This window comes from Aspergillus saccharolyticus (genome assembly GCF_003184585.1).
Source record: "Aspergillus saccharolyticus JOP 1030-1 unplaced genomic scaffold BP01scaffold_32, whole genome shotgun sequence".
Lineage (NCBI taxonomy): Eukaryota > Fungi > Ascomycota > Eurotiomycetes > Eurotiales > Aspergillaceae > Aspergillus > Aspergillus saccharolyticus.
The window spans coordinates 302138-321247 of NW_020290642.1; the positions used below are offsets into that span (position 1 = coordinate 302138).

Sequence of the window (19110 nt, forward strand, 5' to 3'; positions counted from 1 at the left end):
ACCATCCCGTTATACTATCCAGTGATCTTGTCTGTATGATGTGTCACGGGTACAAATTGCTCTTGGAGACCACCACCAGGGCTCGTCAAGTCACTGAGATATAACTTAGCAAGGCATGCCGTGATAATTCTCAATCAAAGGTCTGCTAAGCATCCGTAGTCTTAGTCAAATAAGCATTTCATTTCAGTGTCACTAATTATAGTTTTCCTAGATATGAAAGTAACATGTAAAACAATAAATGTGTAAGGTAGCCTCCCCGGCGTGCGGCTTTGTCAGCCTTGCCTTGTTCACTGGCCATTTCTCTGATGATCCTCACAGCGACACCGGGAAATCACGGAGGGACTACATCGATTGAAGCATCCCCCTCTATAAAGCAGCAAGGGCTAGTTCTGTAATTTAAGCATATCCGTACGACTGAAGCCATTCAAGCACCAAACCCTCATCTCGCGCTTTGTAGTGCACGTTGGTCCGAATGCTGTCAGCAACAATGACCAAAGCACGATCATAGGCGCTGGTGTCCTTATTCTGGAAAAACGCAGAGATGTCGGCCTCAATAGCGTGGTCTGCAAACTTGGAAAGTCCCATACGCACGAAACGCTCAAAGACCACGTTGTTGGTCGATAGACGGGATTCAACCATGTCCCAATGCGCTTTCATGTATTCCCACAGCAAGTGGCGACTGCTCGAATTTGAAGCAAGCGAAACTGCACCATTGTGTATGTCCTGTATAGCGACCTTATCTGAGAAGACAAAATCAAGATAGTCTCTCACCAAATCAGCATTCTTCGTGCGTCCGAGAGCCCCTAGGCAGATCTCTTTTCCATCCACAGAGTCTGTTTTCAAGTATTCTTCCTTGACGAATTTATATTCTTGATCACTGCCCTCAGAAACTACCGCACCAAAGATGACAGAACGCAGGTTGGTATGCACAGCACTTTTGTCTTTAGCCGTAGCCCAAAGACTAAAACGTCGGCTAGCCTCAGCGATAATGCTAACGTCATTGTCAGTGAAGCTCTCAGTAAGCTGAATTGAGATCTAAAACGAACTTACTCTCTATGCCCTGCATGGCATGCCATTCCGATCAATAGTTTCCGAAGCTGCACAGTAAGATAGTCATCTTCGAGCATAAACTCCCAGCCGATTTTTTCAGCAGCCGGTGAGACTAGTTCGAGAGTGAACTTCCTCAGTCCTGAGGAGACCAAATCATTCTGGGCAAACACGGAGCGGAGATTTGCGATGGAGGTTGAAATTTGAGACCAAACCCTAGAGTGTAGGCCATGATTAGAATATGTCGCAAAGAGAATAAAACCTGGCTAACGATGTTCGTGGCACTAACAGATAGTTATTCTCTTCCTTGAAACTTCTCAATAAAGACAACAATGCAGTAGTACTACCATTGCCGGAGACAGCAAGAGCAGCTGCATCGCCGATCAGTCCAATCTTGTCCTCAGTGCTTAAAAGATTCAAGGACTGTCCAAGTTTAGTCAAACGGTGGGCAGGATAATTAGTACGATAGAAACCGGAGAGATTCATGTTTATCTTGTAGAAAGAATCCTGAGTAACACCAGAGACTATATCTGACCTAGATACCAAAGCACCAGTATGTGTATTGTCAGTGAAGTCAGGATTTGATTTGATACCGAGTGGAATCCACCATATTGTTTCGTCCTCCTCAGGCTTAGCATCGCCGGTGGAGAGAAAGCGATTTTGCCGAATGTTGATTTGACCCGGCTCCTCTGTGACAGTTAACACAGGGAAACCAATCTTGCGGATCCAAGGGTCCTTCATCCCTCTGTTAGTGAAGGAAATCTCGTATAGCTTTGGAGGGAGTTACCATAAAGCTAGTTACGTCCTGGTTGGATGCCTTGCTGAGAGCCGACCAGAGATCATTTGTGGTTGCATTTCCTAAACAAGTTCGACGTTAACAGCCCGAAATTCGCCAGTCCATTGCTGACTTACCGTATGCGTGAGCCTTGAGGTACGCAGCTACACCACGCAAGAATATTTCCCGACCAAGGTGATCACTCAGCATGCGAATGACCGAGCTTCCCTTTAGGTAGCTGATGTGGTCGAAAATCTGATCCACTTCGAGTGCGTTCCGAACGGGTACCTCGATCGGATGTGATGCCCGCAAAGAGTCGAGTTGGAAAGCTTGTTGGACACCCTCAGCCTGCATATTGATTAACATTAAACTGAGTAAATAAGATTACCTCGGGAATTGCGCACAACGAACTGAGACCAGATATTCCATTCTACACAGTCATCGAGATTAGTTCTCATTCACCATGGTTAATTCGGTAGGAGGTCTTACCAGGATAAAAGTGGTCGACAGCAAGCCAGCCGACCCAGGTTGCAAAGCCTTCGTTAAGCCATAGTTCGTTCCACCATTCCATTGTAACGAGATTTCCAAACCATTGGTGAGCCAATTCTAGCAGCATTACATTTCAGATCCGGGTCAAAATTGCCACGGGCTATAGACTTACCGTGTGCAACCACATAAGCAATGCGATTCTTGTAACGAGTATCGGACTTGCCCTCCTCAAACAGAACAGCAGTCGTTCGGTACGTTACAAGCCCCCAGTTCTCCATAGCACCCATAGCCTGTATGACTTTAGCGTGCTTGCTCAATGTCGCGAAGATAACAGAAGTAACCCACAAACTCATGGACAGCAAGAAGATCTGCCTTAGGCAATGGGTACTCTATCTCGAAGATCTCGGAGAAGTAGTCAACAGTGCGATGAGCACATTCTAAGGCAAACTGAGCTTGCTCTTTCAGACCTCTGGTCGTATAGACTCGGACTGGTATGCTCTTTCCTTGATATTTACGTTGGGTCATAGCCTCCACATATTCAAAGTCGCCAACCGCCCATGCTAGAAGCTGGGTGAGATGTCAGTAATTTTCGAACAGATGCACCGGAAAAGCTTACATAAGTGCTCATGACCGGTGTTCTCTCGAAAGAAACAACTTTAAGGCCCGGGTTACGTCCAGCTCTCTCATCTTTAATGGGCATGTTGCTGAGGGCAATTTGGCCGCTGGGTATCTCGATCTCAAAATCGAAAGTAGATTTTAAGTTAGGTTCGTCGAAGCATGGGAAAGCCCGACGAGCGTCACAAGACTCGAATTGAGTACTCAGCATATAGTGGAAATCCCCTTCTTTGGGTGTGTCTGCGGCCGGTTCTACGATGGGTTTGTATTTCGAGCGGTAGAATCCGGCCATGGCGTTGTTCATGATGCCGGTGAACTGGACCGAAAGAAGAATATCCGATGGCGCAATTTCAGCCGGAAATTGGAAAGCAACGCGCTCTGAAGTTCTGTCATAAGTAATGTTCGATGCTTCGAATAACTTGGTTCCTAAAGCAGAGTGTCAATTTGACGTCAAAGATAACCAAGCATGCAGAGAGTCATTTGCAGGAGCCGCAGTACAACGAACCATCTTCGCCATAGACCTCAACCTTTTTAACGTCAATCTCCTTTGAGTTGAGCACAATCTCCTTCGTAGGGCGGGTAACCCTGCCGTTGACCTTGACGATACCATTATAGCCCCAGGAACCACTGAGCTGTAGATCAAACAATGACACGTCGTAATGTACTGGGATGAATCTACCACTCTTGGTTAGAACAATGTCTGAAGAAAAGAAAACCTCCTTCCATGTCTGTGCCGGTCAGCAACTTACACGTCTGGAAGAATTTCCCTGTCTTTTGATGCCATTGTGCGGGTCCGAAACTCTGAGGAGCAACACCTTATAGCGAATTGATGGCCGGCGGACTTGAGGCTAGGAAACAAATGTGTACGCAGGGAGAGTGGAACAGCCGATGAACAGCGGGGATGTGAGAAAGCGACCGGGGGGGAGGAGGGGGATGGGGAGGAGCAGTTGAGGGGAACTGGTCGTACCAGCTGATACACCAGGAATCTTCCACGGATATTTCGAGCTTTGACGCCAGTACGCCAGGCTGGCGACGCTGTGGCGGCTGTGCCGCTAATAGGATACCTTCTTCCCCACATTGGTGTTATACTCGTAGTCTTGTGGTAGTATTTGTGCTTATGGGCCTGGAAATTGAACAAATAAGCCTAAATGGGCCAAATTTGTCTGCGATTGATTCTGGCGCACTGTGACCTCTTATCCTTGGGATTTGCCAGCGAACATCTATCACTAGATCCGAAAGGGAACGGCAAATACAGAAACTCGAGGCTTGGATTTCCTTAAGAGCTAGCAAGGAAAAAAGAGAAAGAGGAATGAAAAAGGGAGGGACCTGTACGGAGTACTCCGTAATACATAAACAAAGCCTTAATTTACAGAGTCGTGTCTTCATAGTAATTATAATACATGGGACCAACAAGAAAGATCGTTATTGCTCAATGCTAATTGTGCTGTCAATAGTCAAGACATGAACCGGAGCTCCGACGGAGCTTGGACCCTTTTCGGGAGGCGAACACTAACTCAGCTTAGTGAACTCACTTAACATCCCCGTTGGAACCCATTATCTAATCATGGAGGGTGAAACATGAAATACACAGTGAACTGACTACTGATCCGGAGCAAGTAATTATGCCGGTACAAAGGTCTTGCTCCGTCAACCTATGTCTATCCAGCGAGCAAGCAGCCAGCTAAAATAGAATACACTAAGTCGCCGCATGAAAGGTGCTTAGAGGCAGGTCGCAAGTCGGGAAGCAAACAGTTCAAGTCAATCTTCCAAGCATTGTCTTCTACCGGGTCCGTTCAGTGGTTTTTTGAATTCGTCCTCCGCAGCCTCCCACACGATTCCAAAAATGGCCGATTCCGATGAAGAATATGTTGGTGAGATCTCTGGCGACGACTTGAACGGACACCATGTTCTATCTCAAGGGGGAGCAGCTCAGCCCCCACGATCAAGAAGGAAGAAAAATCGCGGAGGTGCCGAGTGGGAGGTATCCAGGACTTGGGAAAGCTTGGTCGAAGGCGCAGATGGCACAATCAATTCCACAGTGGAGGGTTTACTCGAGGCTGGAAAAAGGAAAAGGTGAGTCGTTTCGTTCAAATGCATATTACAAGAAGCATGACGAAGAAGGGTGGTATACTCTGAAGCTGAAAATAATGGCATCTTCTTCACAGGCTTTTAAGGGACACCACACCACTACAACGAGGCATCATTCGCCATCTTATGCTGGTCCTTGACTTGTCGCAGTCAATGGCAGAAAAAGATTTACGACCAACTCGGTATCTTTTGTCTCTGCGCTATGCCCAAGAGTTTGTGAGAGAATTCTTTGAACAGAATCCGATTTCTCAGCTAGGCGTTCTAGGCCTGAGGGATGGTCTCGCAATACGGATCAGTGATATGAGTGGGAATCTTACTGAACATATCGGCGCAATCCAAGCTCTTCGCGATCACGATCCGAAAGGTCTTCCTAGTTTGCAGAACGGGCTCGAAATGGCCCGAGGTGCTCTTTTGTATGTTTTCATAACCCAGAGCATGGTCACTGCCGGCAATATATACAGACTAACACATTTTTAAGTCATACTCCAACTCATGGCACCCGCGAAGTACTGGTCATCTTCGGTTCCCTGCTTTCCTCTGACCCAGGTGACATTCACCAAACCATAGCTACTCTGGTTAACGAGAAAATCCGCGTCGGCATCGTGGGCCTCGCTGCCCAAGTGGCTATCTGCCGTGAGCTTTGCACCAGGACAAATCATGGCGATGATAGCACATATGGCGTGGCTCTAAACGAGCAGCACTTTCGCGAGTTGGTAATGGGTGTCACAACCCCCCCGGCCACATTTTCTCAACGGCCGTCTGCAAGTTCCCTTTTAATGATGGGATTTCCATCCCGGTCCGTCGAAGCTCATCCTTCTCTCTGCTCGTGTCACTCGGATGCTTCTTGCGGAGGCTATTCCTGCTCTCGGTGCAGTAGCAAAGTTTGCGGTCTTCCCGCCGAATGCCCTTCCTGCGGCCTGACACTAATCCTTTCCACACATCTCGCTCGTTCTTACCATCATCTTTTCCCATTGATGAACTGGGTCGAAGTTCCGTGGCAGTGCGCCTCGCGTAGCCCGGCGTGCTTTGCTTGTGGTATAAATTTTCCTTCAGTGCCCTCCAAGGATCAATGGCATGTTGCCGATATACAGTCGAAAGGAATGAGCATAAGCAGTCGCTATGAGTGTACTGTGTGCCGAAACCATTTCTGCATTGACTGTGATCTTTTTGCTCATGAAGTTGTGCATAATTGCCCTGGTTGCCAAAGCAGGACAACATTTTCAGGAACTTCTGGGCTTGTCCAGGGTGCTGATGTGACTGATAAGATGGATACATCGATATGATCCCGGTTGGTATAACCCAGTACGTACTATCACGAGACGCCGCCTTCCATAACATCGCGTATACAGGATTTACATGTTTCCGTAAGCCGTCCACTACTAATGCTAAGCCCTAATGAGGTTCGACGGTCGCCTCAGAGGACAATTTATTGGTGATCACTGCGTGTTCAGTCCGCACGCTATGCGATCATCAAAAAGGAGCTTAAAGGGTGATCTTGTAGCTCCGAGGTGACGCGGTAGCTATGTTCTTGAAAGCAGCCCACGTATGACAACTTGAAAGAGGTAGTACTTGAGTAATACCATTCGTGAAAGAAGCTAAAGAGATGTGCAAGGTGTATTGCAGACAATATTTAATCAGTTTCAGGGTCCTGCAGCATGTAGGAGTCTAGTTGATCATTGTGCATAAGTCGAAGATGGTCAACCTAATTAATGAGTATTTTGGCGGAATGTGAGGCAGGCCTCAGCTGGTCTTGGGCTCGACACAGTACATTTGCACACAGTACAGTGAACCTCTAATAAAAGGATACCCAGAACAACAATTCTCCTGCTTTGGACAATGAAACCACGCCTGGAATTTCTACTAATGTATAAATATCATGATTCTCATTATAAGAATTATTAAATATTGAAGTCTTTTTTCTATATAAATATTACTAGATGTATAAAGAAGGAAGTATATAATTTTGACTGAGAAGAAAAGATAAAATATGAGATAATAGTCCATATAAGTAAAGATTGTATGATAATAGTTAGATGATTAATTGGAAATTATAGACTCTAGCTGTCTAATAATAAGCTGGAAATTTACTGCCCCTATACTATAAGTTACTGGTTTCTTCTATTTAAAAATAGATATAGCATTCCGCTTTCAATCATTATGTCAGAGTTTTACTGTAACGTAATCGGACACCGAACCGCTGAGACACCGAACCGCGGCGGTCTGCCGCCGCCTCGCTTCCTACCTCGCTGGCTGCTTCATGAAGCTATTTAGAACCACTAAAAAAATGCTATATATATTAATTCTTAGTGTTTTCTTGACATTTCAACTGATTATGTTTCTTTCTTCTATATATACTGCAACGGGCCTGCCAGCGCGCCTTGGGTGGTCTTGATATTGAGGTCTTAATCTTATATATATTAAAATCTTCTTGGCCTGTCAAAGTGTCTCTATTCTATATAAAGTAATATACGATCTTCTTCTTCTCTTTTTTTAATTGAATTATATATACTGAAACTGTTTAACTCAATATTAAAGTAGAACTATATTTTATATAGACTATTCTATAGTTTTTATTATTTTCTTAATTACTTTATAGAAAACTATTAATACTAGATCTTAATCTATAAGTTCTTAGAGTTTTTATTACTATTTCTCTAGCTTATATAGATTTATAGATATTTTTTCAAGATAAAAAGACTAATTAGAATATAAGAAAATTAATAAAGGTAGTATTTTTAGCTAAATCTATAGTATTATAAGTCTCTTTAAAGAATTTAAAGAATAAGATCTATAGTACAGAATCTACTAAGAATATTAGTACTTATAAAGACTTTAATATATATATTATTATAGAACTATAGAAAATTTATCTTATTTATAGATTTATCTCTATATGAGATAGTTTTATAAATATACTAATTATATAACTTCTTTAATAGTCTAAAATAAATAATATTAAGTAGTTATAGTTTATAAGATAAGTAAATAGATATATATAAAGAAATAATCTTTTAAGATATATATAATCAATTAAACTACTATATTATATAGCTTCTATAATTATTAATAGATTTTAATACTATATATTAGTTGAATATATTCTAAAGTTAATTAAAATTAAGTTTATTAATAATTTAGCTATTTTTACTAATACTAAGATAATGTAATAGTGGAAGGTGGTGTTGAGGATTCTGCCCCGTTGTTCCGCCTTGGGCGAATCTTAGCTAGTTCGTCCCGTCGCGGGATCCTGAGAGAATCAACAACTTTATGATAATAATAATATTATAAGGATCTTTCCCTACCACCGACTTTAATATTTAGTAGCATATCCCGGGCTCCAGACACTGTGTATATTTCTGCGGTCCTGCCCGGTAACTTCTGATTACTTTTTATTACTTCTATCTTTTGTTTATTCGTCCCTTTATTATTACTATTAACTACAGACACCCCTAGTTAATACACCCCCCTCTTAGTTGGTCACACTGTGGTTCTGCCGGTTGCCCATCTTCCCGCCTTCCTTATTCATTCTCTGTAAGTCACAAGACATCATTGAGTTCTGCTCTTATTATATAACTAGTAAAGTAAGTAAATACCCTATATATATCTTACTAAATTTTATCTACAGCGAATTTACTCCCACACCTTATTATTAATTATTTATATTAATTATTATTTTTAACTAATTATTACTCTAATATCTTTCTCTCTACTTATTTCTATATTCTATATCTTGTCTTTCTATTATTATATCTAAATAAGTTATCTTAATACTTAATGTCTGTAACAGAACTAGTCTATTAAATTATGCAGTTTCTGATGAATTTAATCAGTCTATATATATACTAGTTTGATAGTAATATATTACTATAAGCTTATTATCTCTTATATCTTATATCAATCTCTGTCTCTGCCAAGAACCATCTATACCCTCTGTCTTAGGATATAGATTGATTAGTTCTTAATAAAGATATTTAATATTTTCTTAAATATACTGAATATCTTCTTACCTCTGAACTATTTCTTATCTAGATATAAGACTCTTATTTATAGAAGCCCCTCATCGACTTTATTAAATCTGAAACCTTACTTAGTTAGATATAGTTAAGATTAATAACTTATTTATTAATATTAATTCCCTCTTATACCTATACTCCGCCGGCTACTGCTGAAATTTATTATTTATAAGAAGATATTAATCCTAAGATACCTGAGGAGTATCTTATATAAGACCCGTCGCCTTAGATAGTTTATTAAGTATAATCTTTATCTTTTAGACTATCTAGTTAACTGTCTGTACTCACAGTATCTCTAACTAGCATATTCCCATCTCTTGGGCCTGTCAGTATTTCTGCTTTGAGATACGGCCGCAAGACGCAGACATATCAACATCAGGAATCTAGATATATTAAAATCCAGCCCAAAAGACCTAATCTAATTTTAGAATAAACAGATTCTGGGACAGCTAAGCCTGAACTTCGCTATCCTTATAGTACTAGTATCGATTTTAATACTGAATTCTGTACTGGCGAAGATCTATATACTAATACTATAAATATTAGTCCTAGCACTTCTAGTGTATCCAGTATTAGTAGTAGAAATTATAAAAGTAATCCTAAAGAAATCAATCCTACTGTTAAATATAATAATCCCAGACAGCAAGGACCCCCTCCTAATAATCAATTTGCAGCCCTTATAGCCTATCTTAATATAATATAAATACAGTTGAACCTAATTCAAAATACACAAGGACCAATCCCTGGAAACCCTATAAGCCCCTCTGTTACTAATCCTAATATTAATCTATATCCTAATATAGCTAATAACCAAGCTGCTTATATTAAGGATCTAAAGTCTAAAGAAATTGGTTTTTTCCATCCTAATATAATCTCGGATAAAGTGATAAAACAGATCAGTAGAGATATATTCTATAAGAATATATATATATTTATTAATCATATAAAAGATATTATTTAATATTATAGAGAACTTGTAGTAAAGTTAAACTTATAGATCTGTATATATAATACCGCTCTACAGTGGTATACATCAGGCCTTACAGAAAGGGAGAAGCATCTTATAGCTGAGATACCTCTGAAGAACAGCTGGCTTGAAGAGTTGACTAAGTGATTCAAATCAAGCCCCTATATAGCTATAACTAAGCTTAATAGTTTATATTATAGTCTTTTAGATATTCAAGCAGGCTGTCATATTAGGTAATTCGCTCAGAAAGTTATTTATTATACACAAGCCGCCCAGTTAAACAACCCATTCAATCAACTAGTCTATATTTAGGACTGTATTGACCCTAGACTTTGTATACAGCTTACTCACCCCACCAAAACCACTACTATTAGTGAATTCCTCAAGGCTCTTGATCAGCAGTAGTATAACTAGGAGGATCTAGTCTATATTACTCATAACAACCAGAGATGTAGTAATACTTTCCCTAGCTTTAAGAATAATCTCTACTTCTATAGCAAAGACAAGCATAAGAATACTAATACTAATACAGAATCAAGGCGGTCCAACCTGAACCAAGCCAACCAGCAGGGGAACTTCTACCCGTTCCAGCCGAGATGGAACAATAACTGGAACAGTAACTGGAATAGGTATAACCAAGTAGATTAGTTGTAATACGGCTAGACGCCCCCAAACCCGCAGGTGATTAATAATAATAGTAATAATCACCAGCCCTAGAATTATCCTTAGCAGCGAAACTATAATAGTAATACTAATAACAACCCAAACACCAGCTATAATCAGAATAACCAGAGAGGTGGTAGAAGATGGAATAATTAAGATCATCCCAAAGACAACAAGAATAAGACATATATTACTATAACTGATCCTACCTTGCCTCTAGATACTAATAAATAATACCCTCACTAACAACCCCAAGTGTTTCCTAAATAGATATAGTAATATATTCAGCCGCAATTCTCCTACTCTCTATATATATATACAGAACTGTCTTTTATTCTCTATACTTCTTATCCACCTCAATATAGACTATCTCCTATCTTTGATCCTTACTATCTCAGTCCACCCGAAAATATGTACTATACTAATCAGTAACTATAGATATATAAGGATTATAACAAGCAAGAGTCTAATACTAATAGTAATAAAGATACTTATACTGTAATTACTATTATTAAGAACAACTTATTCAAGAAAGCCAGTAAAATAGAAGTATCTAAGATAGATAATCTAAAAATTTTATACTATTAATACTCAGCTCTTTTTACTTCTAAGAACCAGTTATACAAGCATATAATATTATATCAAGCACAGCTGCCCTAAGTCATTCCAACCAAGCATGCCCCTAACGGATCTATTATAGAATCCGAATACTATAAGGATACTCAAGGGACACTGAATAGTAAACCACTGTGTACATGGCGATTAGTGACTGTAAAAATTAGGCTTAATTATACTGACTCTTATATTACTATATATCTTAATATAGAATACTCCACGACTCTTATTAATACAGAATTAGCTAAAAACATCTCTAATATAACTATATATACTACTAATCCTCCTCTTACTATAACTAGTATTAATTTATCTTACTATATCAACTCCTTTATTAAGTTTAAGATATATTTTTCTTATACTAAAAAGTCTCCTAAACTTATATCTTTAAGTATAAAGTCGGTACCAAAGATACCTAAGTTTATATCTATTCTAGTAAAGGTCTACCTTATTAAAAAGCTTCGTGCGAATATATTAGTCAGTATTAATATTATTAGTCAAGAGGGCATACTTATCAACTATAAAAGATATATTATATTCATATGCTTCTGTAGTGATTTTATATTCCTAGTATCTATATATATAAAATCTAATTCTGTAAAGACTCTAGTCTATACCCTCTATTATATCATTGTTCCCCTGAGTATAAAAGTCCGTATTCCTATTAAGATAAAAGCACATCTTATAGATATAGACTATCTATTTAAATCAAAAAGAAGTACTAGTATTTTATTAGTTCTATATTTAGTTAACTTCTTATTTACTTTTATTAAAGTATTTAATTTATTCTCTACTTCTATTACAGTTGGACACCGCACCTATCTAGGAATACTTAAGAATAATAAGTATATAGTTGTCTTTCCTATTGACCTTAACTCTACCAAAGCTGTCACTGATCTAATTAATCCTAATACTATATTGATTTTTCCAAAGAAAGATATTTATTAGAACTATCTATTTTCGCCCCTATTAATAGGGCATCTTCATTAAAGATTAATATAAGTAATAATAAAGATAAAAAGATAATAATACTTCTAAATAGAGTAATAATATATAAATATTTTAATTCTGGACATAAGATATAAGTATTTAAGAAGTTGATTAAATTATTTAATATTTAGATTAATACTAATACTTTAAATATTAGAATTATTTATATTTCTAAAGATTAATAGCTTCAAGTATCTCTTAAGAAAGAATAGTAAGATTATACTTACTTATAATATCCTTAGGTCTATTATATCCTATAATATAACTGAGAAGTGATTAATGCTACTTTTGACTCTCTATATAAAGTAGACAAGATATTCTATATAAAAGAATATACTCCTACCTCCTATCCTGTATTTGTAGTGTAGAAAACAGTGAATAGCAAACCCAAGGGATATACTATAGTAGATTTGTGAGGAGTAAACTATAAGACTAAATCTAATATATATCCTATATCAGTCCAAGATGAAATTCTCTAGATAATAGCTGAATACCTCTATATTACTATTATTAATACCGCTCAGTTCTTCTACCAATAGCCTGTATTTCCCCCGTATCGAAACTGTTTGGCGATTATTATATATTATAATCAGGAAGTCTTTTATATTATAATCATAGGTTTTATAAATTCAGTTCTCTATATCCAGTATTAGATAGATTTATATTTGGCTAAGTACAAGGCGTTTTATTAAGCTTATATTAATAATATTCTTACTATATTCCAGTTATTTGATAAGTATCTTAGATATTTATATCTTTTATTTAGGAAGCTTGAAGATATAAATATAAAGCTAGAATTAAAGAAGATATTTATTACTTTCTCCTCTATTATCTTACTTAGATAATATATTAAAACCTTGGGTCTTACCATCCCTGAAGAGAAGTTGAAAGCTATATACACCCTCTAAATTCCCCAGATGCTTACTGAGCTAGAATACTATCTTAGCTTAACCAGTTGACTAAGATACTATATTAATTACTATGTCCAAAAGACAGCTCCTCTTTAGAATCGAAAGATGTAAATACTTAAGATATACTTAATAGAATAAGCTTGTTCTTACTCCCAATAAGAATACACTTCCAGGACATTGATTTCTGATATGACTAAGGAGAAACATCAAGCGTATAAGATACTATAAGCAGAATTTGTAGATCTAAAGATACTTACATATTTTAACCCTAATATTTAATTATTTATAGATCTCGACGTATCTAGGAACAGATATAGTATTATAGTATATTATATAAAGCAAGATACTATATCTAGAGATAAGAATAGTAAAATATCTAAAATCACCCTAAACAACCTGTCTAAACCATCTGTATATACTCAGGTTTAACTGGTCTTGTTCCTTAGTAGAATACTAACCTCTGCTGAATAAAACTACTAGCTAACTAAGCTAGAAGTCTCTTATCTTATCTAGGATTTATAAAAACTCTATTATTTAATACAGACATCTACCAAATCACCTATTATCTATATTAACTATGCGAGTATAGTCGGTATCTCTAAATAGATATTATTCAATACCGTTGCTGTTGAATAGTTGAATCTAAGACTAGTTAGAGTAAGTTAATATATTTAATAATTTAATATCCTTATCTACTACTGATCTGAAAATACTAATACTATTACTGATATATTATCTTGTCTACTATAAAAAGATATTCTTTATACTTCTAAATAGTAAGACCTTGATCTTAAAGATATATTAGTCAATACTTTTACTATAAATATATATATAATTAAACTAGATCACGACTTTAAATAATAAATAATCAACAGCTACTAGACTAACCCCCATGCTTCTGAAATTATTAATATCCTATATTCTAACCCAGATGTCTGTTTACTATACTTTATATATAAAAACCTCCTTTATATAACTAAATATATCGCCCACCCTGACTCCAAGATAATCCCTGATTCTACTGTCAAGGACGACAGACATCTTATTATAGAAGAACCCTGGATATACATCCTATATTCCGTCTTGCCTAAAATTCTCTATACTATCCATGATAAGTAAGGATATATTAATATTAATAAATATCTTCCAGAACTTTATAGTTTAGCTATATATAAAGGTTGAAAATTACTAAAAAACTATATTTATTACTATCCCGTCTACAGACAGAATATGGTTCCTAGACACCAACTGTACGGAACACTCCAACTAATCCCTGTACTAGTACTATTCTACACTATAACAATAGACTTTATTACAGATTTGCCAAAGACTCCTATATATAATCAACTCCTCGTCTTAATTAATAAATTTACCAAGTATATAGAGCTGATCCTAGGTAACACCAAGTAGAAAGCTGATTAATAGAGACTTGCAGTTATTAAATATTTCTAGATATATAACTAGGGAATTCTGTATTACTTTATCTTAGATAAAGACTCTTAGTTTATATTAGTATTTTAGAAAGGTCTATTCTCTAAGATAAAGACAAAATAGTACTATTCTACTGCTGTCTATCCTCAGACAGACGGTCAAAGTAAATAGATCATCCAAGTTGTTAAGACTATACTTCAATATAGAGTTATATAGACTAGATACCATACTAGTTAATAGTCTATATTTATCCCTTCTATTATTTTAACCATTAATTTGTCTATATTATTATTTATAAATGAAATACTCTATAAGTTAATATTTAGTGTTGCTCTTTGTTAACTATAGTACTTAGTAAAGTCAGTCCTGAGAAAGATTAAATATCCAGTAATACTAACTATAGAATCTTAATACCCCCGCGTGGAAGTTATTATTCCTAGATATACTAATACTTATAATACTTAGACTACTAATAATAATATTAATATCCAGGACTTTTCCTATTATTTTAATGTAGAAGAAGTACTATAATTTATATCTATTAGAATAAAGAAGTACTATAACGCTTAATATAAGTCTTTATCTTTTAATATTAGTAATAAGATATATCTATATCTATATTGAGGCTATACTATATCTTCTATCTGTATCAAGGATACTAGGAAGAAGCTTATACCCTAATTTATTAGTCCTTTCGAGGTTCTCAAAGTGGTTGGACATCATACCTATCAACTAAAGCTGCTGTCATCCTGGACTATCCACCCAGTAGTATCTATCACCCAGCTGGAGTCTGCTGCTGATATTAATCTATTTAGTTATATCCTTCCTAAACCGCCCCATATAGAAGACGAAAGGTTTTCTGGTTAAACTAATTACTATAAAGTTAAAGTAATTATTAACAAGTGTCTTATCTACAAGAGTCGGTATTAAAAGCCCGTTCTGGAGTATCTAATCTGTTGGTCTGGGTATAGATCTGAAGATGATCAGTAGGTACGCGCGTCGGACATCACTGCCGACGAAAAGATTAATAAATACAAAAGATGTCAGCAGTATTGATTATCTACTATATCTTAGATAGTTTCTATACTTTATGTCTCTGTTTATATATATCTACAACAAGGACGTCGTCATGAAAAAGGCCAGCATATGTAATAGTAGAAGATGGTGTTGAGGATTCTGCCCTGTTATTCCGCCTTGGGCGAATCTTAGCTAGTTCATCCCGTCGCGGGATCCTGAGAGAATCAACAACTTCATGATAATAATGACATTATAAGGATCTTTCCCTACCACCGACTTTGACAGATAATAAGATTTCAAATAGATATTATACTATATTAATGAGTTATTCTATATAATAAAAATAATTTATAGAAATAGTATAGTTTCTAAAGCTAAAATTATAATAATTAAAATTATTTATTTTCTTAATATTAAAAGTATTAGTATAGATAATCTTTATAGAATATTTTTTATTTTAAAAGATCTTAATAGTAAGATTTAAATATTTATTTTTATTTATAATATTATCTGTAAGAAGAAATATTAAAAATTAGAGAATTTTAGAAATATAATATATTCTTAGGCTTTAAGATATTGAGATTGCAAGACATACAAGACGCGGAGGGGCATTACCGCGGTTTGGTGTCTCAGTGGTTCGGTGTCCGATTACGTTAATGTAATCGGACACCGAACTGGCACAACAGTGAACCATCATTTTCCTATATAACTATCACTATGAAAATCACAACTCTGATATTTTAGTTAGAATAGATAAATTAAATAGAATATACAGTTCTTTATATATTATAAATTATAGATAAAACTATAATAATATATATCTTAATTATAAGATTTACAGATATTTCAGATATATTATACTTTGAATATACTGTCTATAGTTGTCATGGTATAGACAATTCATGAATGGGTATGTTATTAGTTAGTTGAAGACGGAAGACATCAAGATGGGTGGGAACGAAGTTCTCCTGCTAAGGCGGCCAGGAAGGCGGCTAGACAAATGGACGGTAGAATATTATGTTAGTAATATTTGCTACAGATACTAGTCTTTAAGACTAATATCCCCAGAAGCTATATATATAAATAAATTAATATAGTTAAGAAGACAGGGTATTATAATCTAGTTATATAAAAAAAGATATAAGAATATAAGATTATAATAGTATAAGATATAAAGTAGTTAATAATAAGATAGCTTATAAGAAATTATCTAAGATATATAATAATTCTTAAATTCTTTAATTAGATTATTTATAGTAATATTAGATATACAGATCTATATATTATCTTTAGGGCTATATCCCTTTTAGCAGATAAGATACTATAAGATAGAGATTTAGTAGTAACTATAGAAGATAATTTACTTATTATAAATCTCTAATACTTCTTATCTGTTCTTATTAGGAAAATACTTATTAATAATCTTGGGTGGCTTAGTAAGGATTTAATTAAAGAGATTAGGACCAGTAGGTACAGATTCCAACTATATAATAGATATAACTAGGTGAATATACTATAAGTTAGGTAGTGTAAGATAGTATATATAGTATCTAATAGTTTCAATAATCTTAAATAGTCTAGTATACTACTAAGATAACTTCTTCTTAGTATATCCTAAGACAGCAGAAAGTATATAATCTTTATATAGATATAAATAGACTATATTACTAGAATAGAAATTTATTAGGATATGATAAGTATTATAGCCATATTTTATATATATAATAGTATACTTAAGTACTTCTTCTATATTATATTAGATAGAGAAATCTTACTCAGCTATATTTATATATTTCTTCTTTTTCTACTTACTATTAAATAGAATCACTACTTCTATATAAGAATAGCTTAAAGTAGGAGATAGAGTATCTTTTAGTAGAACTAGATTAGTAATAAATACTTCAGGATATTTAATATATTATAGTAAGGATTTTACTATTAACCAGGGCTATCTCAAGGACATACTGAATATTAGATAGTAAGGTGACTGTCCAGTGCTTATACTAGATAAAGAATTAATAGTTATAATAATACTGAGTAGAAGAGTAATCCAATTTGAAATATCTTATATAGTACTATAGTATATTATAACTTTAATAGTTTAAATAACACGCTTGCTTTGACCATTGGTCTGCGGGTATACAGCTGTAGAATAAAACTATTAGATATGTATTTACTCGAATATATTCTTCTAGAATAATAATATAAATCAGCTGTCTTAATTAGAAATAAAATATCAGAGTATATCCTAATTATATACTTATATATAGTCTATAAGAGTAACTCTCTATTAAGATATAGTCTACTTTAATCTACCTGGTAATAGACTAAGATGCTTAGTAAACTTATTAACTATAATAAGAAGCTGATCATATCCAGACAACTTAGGAAGTATAATAATAAAATCTATAGTTAATATATAAAATAGAATAGTAGGAGTAGAGATAGACTGAAGTTGCCTATATAGACAATACTTATATATACAATTATTAAGATAGTTAGGGTAGTAAATAATATAGTTATTAAGAAGCTTTCTTACTTAGTAGATAATTAAACCAGTAAGTTCTATATAGTATTTATCTATACCTTGGTAATTATAGTTATTATAAATAGCTTTAAAAACTTCTAGTACTACTAAATAAGGCAGATATAGTCATGGCTCTTTAATAATAATATTATTATTCTTAATATTATCTTTAGATGGGTCAGATACTGTAGTTCTATTACTTTTACTATAAGTAATATATTTGATTATATATAGTAATCTATTATCTATAAAGTACGGTAGGGCGGTATTATGATTAGACTCTAAAATATTAATAATTATAGATACTCTTAGGTTAGATATATATTTTTCTTAAATATACTTTATAAAATTCTCATCTAGCTTAAGGGTGTAGGTACTGATAGATAAACTAGTATATACAGATACTTTAATATAAGACGGCCTGTATAAGATAAATATATTAATAGGAGTATCTTCTAGATTATACTCTATTAATATATATAGGACGTCTTTTAAATATAGTAATCTCAATAATACATTAGCCACAGTATTTATTATTTCTAAGTAATAGAAGATATAAAGATTATATTATTAGATATACTAAGATACTTATATCAAGTAAAGATTCAAGTACTCTACAGCCACAGTATTAAATATAGTCTGCTTAGAAATCGCGACGGTACTGGAATAATTAGTATAGATAATAGAAGAAAGAGATAGAGATATAGTTTATACTATAACGTAATCCACATGCGAGCTGGCCGCCCAAGCGAGTGGGCCGGCCTTGTATTGCATATAAAATAGCCTTCTTTTAAACTTGTATATCTTAACAGTTATATGAATAAATACTTTTTAAACTAAGAGAATGCATAGGGAAATACTAAAAGAATAATCTATCCTAATTAAAGATCTTTTAGATATTTATATATAATATTATATATATATTACCTTTAATATCTAATTATACAGTGTATTTTATTTTA

The 19110-nt window shown here is 34.9% G+C and overlaps 2 protein-coding genes across 2 annotated transcripts; one reads left to right on the top strand and one right to left on the bottom strand.

Annotated features, from left to right (window-relative positions):
* Positions 1-164: 164 nt before the first annotated feature.
* Positions 165-3884, bottom strand: BP01DRAFT_359258 (M1 family metallopeptidase). The gene is made up of 12 exons (XM_025575637.1): positions 3676-3884; positions 3432-3601; positions 2928-3352; positions 2657-2878; positions 2484-2601; positions 2312-2428; positions 2227-2252; positions 1960-2170; positions 1835-1905; positions 1337-1782; positions 1051-1263; positions 165-991 (listed from the first exon to the last, which is right to left on the bottom strand). Exons 1-12 carry the CDS (start codon positions 3708-3710, stop codon positions 397-399), a joined length of 2649 nt encoding a protein of 882 aa, XP_025428775.1. The 5' UTR covers positions 3711-3884; the 3' UTR covers positions 165-396.
* Positions 3885-4522: 638 nt separating this feature from the next.
* Positions 4523-6658, top strand: BP01DRAFT_346373 (TFIIH/NER complex subunit SSL1). The gene is made up of 3 exons (XM_025573634.1): positions 4523-4999; positions 5092-5427; positions 5493-6658. Exons 1-3 carry the CDS (start codon positions 4770-4772, stop codon positions 6295-6297), a joined length of 1371 nt encoding a protein of 456 aa, XP_025428776.1. The 5' UTR covers positions 4523-4769; the 3' UTR covers positions 6298-6658.
* Positions 6659-19110: the final 12452 nt, after the last annotated feature.

Bases quoted from the DNA above. Each gene is read 5' to 3' on its own strand.
- BP01DRAFT_346373 (XM_025573634.1), top strand. From the start codon at position 4,770: ATGGCCGATTCCGATGAAGAATATGTTGGTGAGATCTCTGGCGACGAC. The intron at 5,000-5,091 runs GTGAGTCGTTTC...TCTTCTTCACAG, and splicing joins GAGGCTGGAAAAAGGAAAAG to GCTTTTAAGGGACACCACAC. The intron at 5,428-5,492 runs GTATGTTTTCAT...CACATTTTTAAG, and splicing joins ATGGCCCGAGGTGCTCTTTT to TCATACTCCAACTCATGGCA.
- BP01DRAFT_359258 (XM_025575637.1), bottom strand. From the start codon at position 3,710: ATGGCATCAAAAGACAGGGAAATTCTTCCAGACGT. The intron at 2,879-2,927 runs GTAAGCTTTTCC...CATCTCACCCAG, and splicing joins CACCGGTCATGAGCACTTAT to CTTCTAGCATGGGCGGTTGG. The intron at 2,253-2,311 runs GTAAGACCTCCT...ATGACTGTGTAG, and splicing joins TGTCGACCACTTTTATCCTG to AATGGAATATCTGGTCTCAG.